Source organism: Rhinoderma darwinii, chromosome 1 (assembly GCF_050947455.1).
Source record: "Rhinoderma darwinii isolate aRhiDar2 chromosome 1, aRhiDar2.hap1, whole genome shotgun sequence".
In the NCBI taxonomy this organism is placed as follows: domain Eukaryota; kingdom Metazoa; phylum Chordata; class Amphibia; order Anura; family Rhinodermatidae; genus Rhinoderma; species Rhinoderma darwinii.
The window spans coordinates 354,424,888-354,437,503 of record NC_134687.1 but is presented as its reverse complement, the minus strand read 5'-3'; the positions used below and the strand labels follow the sequence as shown (position 1 = coordinate 354,437,503).

At 43.9% G+C, this 12,616-nt stretch overlaps 1 protein-coding gene across 3 annotated transcripts in view; it reads right to left on the bottom strand.

Moving 5' to 3' along the window:
* Nucleotides 1-12,616, bottom strand: part of PSIP1 (PC4 and SRSF1 interacting protein 1) — a 184,845-nt gene that overhangs the window by 157,474 nt on the left and 14,755 nt on the right. For all 3 annotated transcript variants that reach the window (XM_075826692.1, XM_075826707.1, XM_075826698.1), the window contains one exon: nt 4,992-5,068. In XM_075826692.1, the coding sequence (XP_075682807.1) occupies nt 4,992-5,068 (77 nt within the window). The remainder of the gene's footprint in view (nt 1-4,991; nt 5,069-12,616) is intronic.

Genomic DNA, 12,616 nt, shown 5'->3' with positions numbered 1-12,616 from the left:
AACTTTTTTTTTTATTCCATCGACATAGCCGTATAAGGGCTTGTTTTTTGCGGGACGAGTTGTATTTTGTAATTGTACCATTTTTAGATGCTTATAACATATTGATTAACTTTTGTTAACTTTATTTTAGGAGAGAATTGAAAATAAGCAGCTATTCCAGCATTGATTTTCACGTTATAAATTTACGCCGTTTACTGTGCAACGTAAATAACATGTTAACTTTATTCTATGGGTCGGCACGATTACGGGGATACCAAATATGTAAAGGTTTTATATGTTTTCCTACGTTTGCACAATAAAAAGCCTTTTAGAAAAAAAATACTTGTTTTTGCATCGCCGCATTCCAAGAGACGTCATTTTTTTATTCTTCCGTCGATGTGGCCGTACGTGGGCTTGATTTTTGCGGGACAATGTGTAGTTTTCATTATTACTATTTTGGGGTACATAAGACTTAAAGATTAGCTTTTATTTTATTTTTTATGGGGGGGAATGGGAGAAAAGAGAATTTTGCCGTTGTTTTTTGAGTTTTCTTTGGACGCCATTCATCCGGCGGTTTAATTAATGTGTTCATTTTATTGGTCAAGTTGTTACGATCGCGGGGATACCATATATGTGTATGTGTGATTTGTTTTGACAGTTTTACTTAATAAAACCACTTTTTGGGACAAAAAAGTAGTTTTATTTGACTTGACTAATTTTTTTTTTCCCACAAACTTTATTTAACTGACTTACATTTTTTTTTTTTTTAAGTCCCACCAGGGGACTTCACTATGCGATCTGCTGATCGCATATATAATGCTTTGGTATACTTAGTATACCAAAGCATTATTGCCTGTCAGTGTAAAACTGACAGGCAACCTGTTAGGCCATACCTCTGGCATGGCCTAACAGGCAGATGCTGAAGACAGACCTGGGGGTCTTTCTTAGACCCCCGGCTGTCATGGAAACCCGACCGCGACCCGCAATTTCTTTTTGGGGGCGCCGATCGGGTGAGACAGGGAGCTCCCTCCCTCTGTCAAACACATTAAATGCCGCTGTCACTATTGACAGCGGCATTTAATGGGTTAAACTGCCGGAATCGGCGCGCGCTTAGATTCCGGCAGTTGCAGCAGGAGCCAGGCTGTGTATAACAGCCGTGCTCCTGCCGCTGATCGCGTGGGTACAGTGGCAGTACCCGCGCCATCACAGGACGGATATATCCATCCTCCTGCGCGAACTAGCAGCTGCAGAGGACTGATATATCCGTCCTTCGGCGTTAAATGTGACTTTAAATGGGTTTTCCAGTCCTTAAAATTGATGGCCTGGTGTGTCGGGGTCAGACTCCTGGGAGCCCCGCGGATCAGCTGTTTTGACTAGGGTGCATCGCTTGTACGAGCCCTACTTCCCCTTCATTTCTACTTGCTCACTGAGTCATTTACACACATGTAGCGGCAATTCACAGTATTGCAGCCTTCTACATCGGTGTCAACGATTCAGTGAGCAAGTAGAATTAAAGGGGAAGCGCCACTCGTACAAGCGATGCACCCTAGTCAAAACAGCTGATCGGCGGGGGTCCCAGGAGTCGCACTCAAACACATGAGCTATTGATGGCCTATCCTGAGGATAGGCCATCAATTCTTAGGTACTGGAAAACCCCCTTAAATGTGTCATAGGGTGCCACCTTTGCTCAGTTTGTGAAATTTCTGATCTACCCTGGTTAACGAAGTGCTTATTGTAAGGTGAACGCACGATTTACTATCAGGCAGTCTGATTGATGAATCTGGGTTTGGAGTAGGATGGTCATAGTACCAGAATTTTTGACTTGGATACCGATACTTTGCGTAGTATTGTGATTTGATACCAAAACGATACTTTGCCGTTTTCTGATGTGAGGTGAGGCGTGATGAATTTTTAATGTGCCTCACATTAATAGTAATTAACCCCATCATGTTTCTCAGTCAATTGACAACACTGGGTTAATGTGTACGGTACATGGTGTTAATTACTATTAATGTGAGGCACATGGAGGTTAAATTCATCACAACTCGTGCCTTCCAATAATAAGTGAAAGAAGTTTTTATTTCATTTTTTTATAGCGTACACATCATAAATAGATGCAAAAAAATTGTTGTGCAGGTTATAACGGCCACGCCAATACAGAATGTGTATATTATATGTATGGACTTATTTTAACCCCTTAGTGACGAACAATACGCCTTTTCCCGCAGCTCAGTCTAAGCCCTGCACGGGTGTCCCGTGCAGGCTGGAGCTGGGACTCTGTTGTCTGATGACAGCCGGGCTCCTGCTCCACCAGCCCCGATCAAAATGTACTTTGATCGCGGCAGTTTAACCCATTAAATGCCGCCGTCATTACTGACCGCGGCATTTAAATCATTTGCAGAGGGAGGTAGCTCCCTCTGTCATCCAGCTGTGACCCGTAAATGAAATCCCAGGCCTCCGATGGGGAGTCATGGCAGCCGGGGGTGCCTGAGAGGCCCCCAGGTCTGACCTATGCATATGCCTATTAGGACGCGCCAGAGGCACGTCCTAACAGATTGCCTGTCAGGGTATGTGCACACACACCAATTACGTCCGTAATGGACGGACGTATTTCGGTCGCAAGTACCGGACCGAACACAGTGCAGGGAGCCGGGCTCCTAGCATCATAGTTATGTACGATGCTAGGAGTCCCTGCCTCGCTGCAGGACAACTGTCCCGTACTGAAAACATGATTACAGTACGGGACAGCTGTCCTGCAGAGAGGCAGGGACTCCTAGCATCATACATAAGTATGATGCTAGGAGCCCGGCTCCCTGCACTGTGTTCGGTCCGGTACTTGCGGCCGAAATACGTCCGTCAATTACGGACGTAATTAGTGTGTGCGCACATACCCTCAGGGTTACACTGACCGTATACCAAAGCATTATTGCCTAAGTATACCAAAGCATTATATCTGCGATCTAAAGATTGCACAGTGATCTCCCCTAATAGGACAAAAAAAAAAAAATATTTTTAAAAAGTAATAAGTAATGAATGTGAAATAAAAAATAAATTACGGTAAAAAAACCAAAAAATAAAACAACATTTTGCTAAAAAAGTGGATTTAGTAAAAGTGTAAAAAATAAATCCAACTACACATATATGGTATCGCCGCAACCGTAATGACCCAAACAATAAAGTTAATATGTAATGTAAACACCATAAAAATAAGACAATGAGCCATAGAATAAAGGTAACGTGGTATTTACGTCACACAGTGAACAGCATCAATTTAAAACGCATAGAACTATGGCGGAATGTCAACTTTTTTTTAATGATGCCATTAAAGAGTACAACTAATCCCGCAAAAAACAAGTCCTCATACAGCCATGTCGACGGAAGAATAAAAAAAAATTATAGCTCTTTGAACGAACGAAAAAAAAAAAGCTTGGTCATTAGGGCCTAAAATAGGCTGGTCACTAAGGGGTTAATGTTTATGGTAAAAACGTGTTTGTGTATTATTTTTATTTAACACTACTATGTTTTTAAACGTTAATGTACTGGCATATAGCTATATGCCAGTACATTAGCCTGTGCATGGATAGTACACAGGCAGCAGTTAGGACATACCCAAGTATGTCCTAACAGGAAATATGGTCAGACAGCCCTGTGGTCCTTCAATGACCCTGTCCATATAGGGTATGTCCCTCAATTCCCTGTGACGCGATCCAAGGGGCACCCCCCCTTCTCATTTTCCCCTTGAATGCGGTGGTCAGCTTGATTGCAGCGCTCAAGGGAATAGCAGCGGCAATGAGCGGTTTCTCTCAACTCCGCCATTAGAGCCGGGCTGCGGCTGTGTAATACAGCCATTCCCCGCTCCTGTGTGTGCGCGCGGTCAGCACGAGGTGATGCACTAATGAGCGGCGGTTCAGGCACTGAAGACCGGACATGGGGGGTGTTGGAGTTTCGCAGTGCGCCTGTCATGTTGTGTATTCAGTGCCGGCAATCATTAGTGCATTGCTGGTGGAATCACCTCATGCTGACCGCACGCACACTTGTCAGGACTCAGGAGCGGGGCAATGGCTGCATTACACAGTTGCAGCCCCGCTCTCATACATTCATGTGTTACAATGCTAAGCTTTGCGGCCGCACAGCTTAGTATCGAAATACATGAAATAGCGGTAGCGAACAGTTTGAGGGTGCACATTATCGAAACAGTATCAAAGTTTCGATGCATCGTGCATCACTAGTTTGCCAGAATGATGGCTAACGGAATTTGGTGGAGCAAGAATAATGGTCTAAGGCAGTTTTCCAGGGTTTGGCCTAGGCCCCTCATTTTTTGGAAAATGGTAAAGTTAATACTACAACATACTTACATTTTAGACAATTGTATGCTTCCAACTTTGTGGGAACAGTTTGGGGAAGGCCCTTTCCATAACAGTGCACCCTATGCACAATGTGGGGTCCATAAAGACATGGTTTGACGAGTTTGGGGTGGTGGAACTCGACTGGCCTGCAAAGAGTCCTGACCTCAACCCAATCAAACACCTTTGGAATGAATTGGAATGCAGATTACAAGCCAGACCTTCTCGTCCAACATGCAAGCAGACTGGTTCCTAATCCTAGGTCCCTCCAGTAAAGAGCAAAAAAGGAAAGAAAAAAACGCAGCACTCCAGATCAGGTGAAATAACAAATATTGGAGCTTTTATTCACCCATAAAAAACAGCAGGCTTTAATGCAAGAGCTGTCAGTACATCGGCAAATAAAAGCACCAATATTTTTTATATTACCATATCCGGAGAGAGTGAGTAAGACACAAGGAGATAGCCAGTGACTGAGACACTCCAGAATATTACAGATCGGGAATCTAGATCGCAAGCCAACTTGGGACAGTGAATGACAACTTCTGTATATCATTGTGGAATATGTAGGCGCCATATACGCAACATAAATAAGAGATAAGAATCATTGATGTAAGAAGATCATATAAGGTCACTGTGAAGTTAATTTCTGAAAACAAATTAGCAACTTACGTTTCATGGGTGCCAAAAAAGAAAATGGGCATTTTATTTGTTTGAGGCTTTACAGCTCCATCGGGTAGCTCATCCACCTGTAGATACAATTGACAGAATTGGAAATATGAAAAAGAAAAACTAATTTATTCCTGTGCAAATAAAGAAATCGTTACACATTATTGTAGAAATTAAGACAGAGTCTCCTGACTGGACAGTCATTATGGCTTTTTTTTTTTTTGTAGACCAAAGTTAATTAGTACTGCTCCTCTTCTGGTTTCCAGCCTCTGAATGGAGCAGTCAGACACTGGTATGTAAAAAGTCACCAGCTGTGCCTGGCCACTGCATATGGTAAACGCTGATGCCTATATGCTCACAATAGTGATTATATACATGCCCCCCACAGGGGGAGGTGAAAGTTGTGGTTTTAGATGCCACACCAAAACCACATCTTTCTATTTAACAAAAAAGATTTTTTTTAATAAATTACTAAACAAAAGCAAGCAACAAAACTGCTCAGAATTGTTCAATGTACACAAAGTAATCTTCCATGAAACCCAGGAAAGAGATCATGTAGTTTAATGAGTGAAAATGAACATCCATTACGAAATTTTGTATGTAGACCACCACCAGACATATTACTTTCATTTTTACTTAATGGACTTCATCTTAGATTGCAGCACGCCAGCTGTATTCTCCAGAACTGCCTTCTATACGAGTCGAACAAGGACAGCCTTTAAAAGATTGAAGGAACTCCTCAACACCTAGTTTCTGCAATCAACTGATAAAAATCGATCCTGAAAGCAACTTGGTCCACAGTGTTGACCCAGTCTACTAAGGTTGAAGCAGGAACCAATAGCCAAGCTGATTACATTTTCGGACCTTGCTACGTCTATGTAATAACAGGAAACTTTAATTAATCTATGTTTTTCTACTTTGATAACCGACAAAAACTTTGGTAAAACGCCAGAAATTCAAACTCATTGTGCTACTATAAACTTTCAAGATCAATAGACTGTCAGAAGTACTGATTCCTGTAACAGAAACTATACGGGAATATTTAACGGCAGTAATTTGGTCTAACAATCTTTCCCCTGAAAGACATTTTGTGCCACATTCATTTTCTCACTGAGAAGTTAGAAATTCCGTTTAATATGCAGTAGGGCTGGGCGATTAAATAGAAAAATAAATCAAAATCGAAATTCAGTGCAATTAATCTACATCATCTTGCAAATTTAGGTTTTATCAATTATTTGTTCCCGGTTTAAACTGTATCTGCATCTTCAGTACGCAGATACAGTTGAATCCAATGGTAGAGCAGGAGACCATAAGGGCATTATAGTGTGTGGAGGTCAACTATAAGAGCATTATAGTGTGTGGAGGTCAGCTATAAGGGCATTATAGTGCGTGGGGCAGTGTCAGGGGGTATATTATATACAGTAGTATACAGCAGGCTGAGGGGATAAATATTAACTCAATGGCGTAGCATGCAGAGGGGGTGTGGTCTACATCATTCAATAATCGTAATCAAAGTTACATGCTCAATCATGATTTTGATTGAGGTCATAATTGCCCAGCCATAATATGCATTATATTATGCAGTAACATGCATAAGTAACAGAATTTCCCTCCCGGACATCTTCCTTGGTTCTTCCCTTCCTTTAATTCTCCTTACTACCCATTTCTATTTTTTCTTCACTAAACTCTAGAAGCCTCTTGTACTGGACACCTTTTTATATTCTCTTGTGCAGCGGTACATTTTGTACTGCGACTAATGAAATGTCATTGGAGCGGCTTTGTCAAATTTATAGTATTTTTATTATATCATTTTCCACAAATATGTCAGCAAACTGGCTACAGCCACATGGCTCATGACTTAGAATATACATTATCCATTGCAAGGAGTAAAAAAAAAAACAAAAAACGGGGGACGCGCAGGTCTTACAACTTGGGAATTCAATAAACGCTTACCTGGTTGCCGACAGGACGAGAATACTCGTCCTGAGCGGCGGGTACTCGGCGCATCAGGACGAGTATTCTCATCCTGTGTGACAGCCAGTGTCCGCGCGACAGCCCCGCTCTAACGGGGAGAGAAGAGAAACATCTTCTCTCCGCCGTTAAACCCTTGAATGCAGTGATCAAAGCTGATTGCGACATTCAAGGCTATAGTAAGAAGGGGTGTCTCCCATTTGATTGCGTCACAAGAAATCCCTGTGACGCGATCAATGGCTATACCTGGTATGGGCAGACAGGCCAGGGCCCATTGAAGGGCCCCAGGATTGTCTGACCATGTTCCCTGTTACGGCATACTGAGGTATGCCCTAACAACTGCCTGTGTACAATCAGCACACAGTCTAATGTACTGGCATATAGATATACTAGCATAGAAAACCCGTTACACGTTAAGTATTTGTAAAAAAATTATTTAAAAATAAATAATTACCAAAACTTGAAACCTAAGAAAACTGCAGAAGAGTTTGCTGAATAACAGATTATTCACCCAGGGTAAAAGTAGAATGTAGTAGATGTGACCTGCAGTCCTACTTAACACCACAGATAAGGAGAACTGAGTACTGATAATGTAGGTTACCTGCAGTCCAATGTAAGGCTCTATTGACACGACCGGGTCAGAGTGTGGGCCTATAAAAACGGCCGATTTGCATCCGTTTAGTTTCCGTTCCAGGCTGTGTTTGCGTTTTTAACGGCCGATTTTGACACATTTTTTTCCCCTGTCCATTTTAAAAACGGATGCATTTCATTTGTAAATTTTCTGCCACACAGCCCCCCCTTGTGGACAGCCTCCCCCCATAGATGGCACATCCCCTACATTCCTGTAGGGGACCTCTCCAGGAGAAGTGGATTAGGGATTCAGCTACTACACAGAGCAACAAAATAGCCTCCTCCTCCCATGCACTTCACACTGAGGAGGAGCGTGCAAAGGTGTAAGAGATCCAGAGGAGGCACACTATGATGGCACTAGAGAGGCTGTTTCCTACAAGCCCCATAATGCCGCGTGTGCCTCCTCCTGATTGGTTCCTGCTGTTCCTAAAACTAGCATAGACATATAATATAACGTCGCTGTGTATATAACAGTGACCAGCAGACTGCTGTTGATTTCTTGTTTGTAGCTCCTTTCTAAATTATAGCAAGCAAGCCAGAAAGGGTCCAAACCTCCTTTTCTTCACTTTTGGAACAGAGCGCTTATTTGGAAAAACGCACTGGGTCTCCCTGCTATATATGAGCGGCAGGAAACCGCAATGCATGACTTATAAAACCGTTTATTATTAAACCGTTGAGTAATTTTCTGACCCTATTGGCAATAAATTCTGTGCCAATCATCCTGCCGAGGCAGCATCCCAGCATGACTCCTTGACAGTTGTAAGATTCTTCTAGGGGCGATGCAGCTTCTTGCTACAGAGCATGATCGACTTTCTGGGCAGTAGGAAAGAGTAGAAGAGACCAGCCAACACTATCATTGCGCTGGGATTGCAGAAATCGATCCGGCTGAACAGTGAGATTTACTGCTCATGCATGTCCAGCCACAGCCTTACTAAGGACGTGCAGAGGCCCGTTGCTAAGGGGGAGCAGGGAGCGCAAATCACAACTTGCAAGTGTGATATCTGGTGATAGCAAAAAAATAAATTAAAAGCTTCACTTGGGGAAAATTATTAGCTTCATGAAAGTTATTATTTAATCAGCACTTGAATTCGTGGGACAACCCCTTTAAATCTGCAAAATGCAAAAGTTTCAATATTTCACTAAAAAGCAAAGGGTTCAGTAAAATAGGATTGTTTCACGCAACCTTAGGCCTCATGCACACGACCGTAAAAACTCCCGTTATTACGGGTCGTAATTACGACCCGTAATAACGGGCTCATAGACTTCTATTGGCGACGGGTGCCTTCCCGTTTTCTCACGGGAAGGTGCCCGTGCCGTTGAAAAAGATAGAACATGTCCTATTTCAGGCCGTAATAACGGCACGGACAGTCCATAGAAGTCTATGGAGCTCTCGTAATGACGGGTGGCTACATGTGTGCACCCGTCATTACGGCAGCGTTGCTAAGCGACGTCAATAAATAGTCACTGTCCAGGGAGCTGAAAGAGTTAACTGATCGGCAGTAACTCATTCAGCACCCTGGACAGTGACTACCGATCAGTATAAACCTGTAAAAAATAAAAATAAAAGACTTTCATACTTACCGACAACTTCCTGCTTCCTCCAGTCCGGTCTCCCGCCCGTTGCCTTGGTGACGCGTCCCTCTCGACATCCGGCCCGACGTCCTGGATGACGTTTCAGGCCATGTGACCGCTGCAGCCAATCACAGGCTGCAGCGGTCACATGGACTGCCGCGTTATCCAGGGATGTCGGGCTGGATGTGAAGAGAGGGACGCGTCACCAAGACAACGGCCGGTAAGTAAGAATTTCTTTAACTTTTATTACAGAAAGGGCTGTCCCTTCTCTCTATCCTGCACTGATAGAAAGAAGGGGCTGCCGATTAGTGCAGCGCTATTTTGCCACCAAAAACTTGCCTGTAAATACGGGTGGAATACGGGTGACACCGGACCCATATTTACGGGCACGGGTTCGTAAATACTGGTGCAAAACGTGTGACACCGGACCCGTATTTACGCCAGTATTTACAGGTGGGAAAAAATACGGTCGTGTGCATGAGGCCTAAGAAAGGAGGACGGGATCTGTGTCCCCCAATGAATATAGCAAGAAAAAGATTTTATGGTTAATAGGAGAAAAGAAAAAAAAAAAAGATTTTTTTTTCTTCATTTTAATTATTGGGGTGGGGGGGGGGGACAGCACCGTGGGATGAGCTAAAGTAGTTCCAATGGATGGGAAGAACCTGTCCAAAAAAACAAAACTGCAGCACACCTGAGCAACCGCCGTAGAGTTGTCAGACTGGATCCTGAACGGGTGACCCAGAGTAAAGAAAATCCAATGGGAGGGGGCCAGGAAGATTGCCCTCAGTTCCATAAAATTGATCTGTAAGGATGATTCCGCTCTCAACCAAGTGGCCTGGATCATGTGGTGGCCAAAACCTGCACCCCACCCAAACAGAATGGCATCAGTTGAGAAGCCACTGGAGGTGAGGAAGGACCACCCTTGCATGATGGCCGGCAAAGTCTCCCACCAGCACAATTCTTGACAAATCCGAGAGTGAAAGAATCAACTTGTCCAGAGAAGTCGGAGACCTCACGAAAGGTTTGCTCCCCGAAGGGGTCTGAAATGGAACTGGGCATATTGAACAGCCTTAGAGATAGAGACCGTCCTGCGTTGCACCTGCGTGCAGAAGCGGATGAAAGAGAATGTGTTCTGGCGGAGGAGGGCCACTTCTGCCTGAAGGGTCTTGATTTTGTCCTCTGGGAGATGGATCCTTGAAAATCTGGTAAAGTTCACTTACAGATACTCCATTAGCAGAGATGAGACCAGAAAGGTTTTCTCCTTACTGATGATCGAGTAGAAAATTTCAAATATGTCCAGTGTGATGTGGAGATCAAAGGTTTTTCGGTCTGGAGGGAGCCTTTACCAAGAGGTCGTCCAGGTAAGGGATGACAGCAGCTCCTCCAGCGCCTTGAGACGAAGGGGTTCAATTTCTTCTGATCCAGGAGTAAACAAACTGATCTGTCTTTTTTGGAGACTGAAGAGACTCCAAACTGTGAAAAAGATCTGTCTGAGGAACAGGGACGATTGCTTTCTACTCCTGCAGAAGGTTAACAGCCTGGAAAAAAAGCAGAAGCATGATCCGGTGTGTGAGGTGGAGCCCGCAGAAAGGACCTTCCTGGGAGAAGGGTGGAGAGCTCCATTTAGTAACCTGTCGACAACCTCTCGAACCCAGGCGTTGTACACATGAGCGAACCATGTCTCCTGAAAGGAAAGCAGTCATCCCCCCCACTCAGACAGGCACCACCAGTGGGGAGACCCCTTCAGGCTTAAAGGAACAGTGTCACCCCAAAAAAAAAATTTATATCAGTTTTATGTAAGGGTTTTATTAAAAACGTTTATATTTGTGTGTTTGTGTGTTACTTTTTTCTATTTTTACACTTTTTCTTCCCTATACGCCATTTTTTTTTCCATCTCTGTATGTGTCGATTAACGACACATACAGACATGGAATACAGCAGCTCCAGTCCCATAGGGAATGCGAACGGGGCCCATTCCATCCACTATGGTGTACGCCGTGTGTGTGGGAACGGCGCATGCGCCGCTCCCACACAGTCCAATTTGAAATGCGCGCCGTCCGGCGCCATTTTCCTGTGGACCGGAAGTCGCGGCCGGACAGTAAGATTACTACTTCCGGTCGCGGCTTCCGGACTTGTGCACATGGAGCAGCGGCAGCAGATGGAGCGGACGGACCGGAGGGAGCGGCGGCGACTGGAGCAGGTAAGTGATTTCTATGTATGTTCGTGTTTCAGTGTGTGTTTACTAGTGGCGACACACAGTGTAGGAGGTTAGACCGTTCAAACCCCTCGTTTCTCCCGACACTAGCCAGGATAAAGGAGGGGGGGATTCTGAGAGCTCACTAGAGCGAGGGATTTTTTCCCAATTTTGCAGCATAAAGCAATGTGGTTGCTTTACCACATGCAATGCTGCAATTTTGGGAATTGCTCCATCTAGTGACCAGTGCTGGGAAATATTATAAATTGAATCCAAAAAAAAAAAAAAAAAAAAAAATTAGAACAATGTTTAATCACCTACACACTAATTGTTTAACTAAAAAAAAACAAAACAAAAAAAAAAAAAAAAACACATGTTTTGCTGGCAACACATTCCCTTTAAGATTTTCTTGGCAGAGCAGGACTTCTGGGTCTTAGGTCACTGTTGCCAGGCAGGTCTCAACTTGAAGGAAGTTAGAAAAGGACCGAAATCTCTGTGAACGAAGAAAAGGCTGTAGACGGTGGGTCTGGGAATCCAATCTTGTGAAAAGGGTCACTGAGCAATACCACATGTAAATGAAATGGTAGTGCACTTCAACATCTGTGAGTTAGGCGGATCCACAGAAGGAGAAATAGACCATTTAGAGATCAAGTCCTCCTGAAATTGAAACAGAGTATTAATAATTTCAAAACAGCCAGACACCTGTCAGGATGCTTCAATTCCTTGCATAAAATCTCTTGAAACTCACTATGGTTTGAAAAGCATAGGCTTTGGCTTCTTCCTGAGAAAGAGTGATGGAATCATCAATTACATGTAGTCGTCAGTTCTGCTTATATTCTAAAATCTGAGGAAAGCCACAGACCCTGGTTGGAAGCAGCTTCTTCATTGAGGACTCCAAAAGGGGACCCGTGGAGGGAAAGAGGAGTGGGACTTGTCCCTGGTACTTCTGCTCCTCTTAAAGAGAACCTTTCACCTCCCCATACATGTGCAGCATGTAATGGGCAGGGCTGCACAAACCCTGGGGCACTTTACATATTTTTAGATATCGGTGCCCAATATTTAAATAACCCCCTGAACGGTCAATGAGTGTGTACTGGCAAGAGGGGCGTGTTACTATGGCTGTGAGTGACACTGTCCATATCCGATTGGACAGTGTTAGAGCAAGAGCAGAGTGTGCACGAGCACACTCTCACTCTTCAGCTTTCATGATCAGTCTTCTGCCGAACTGGCAAGGGGGCGTGTCACTGCTACGGACAGTGTA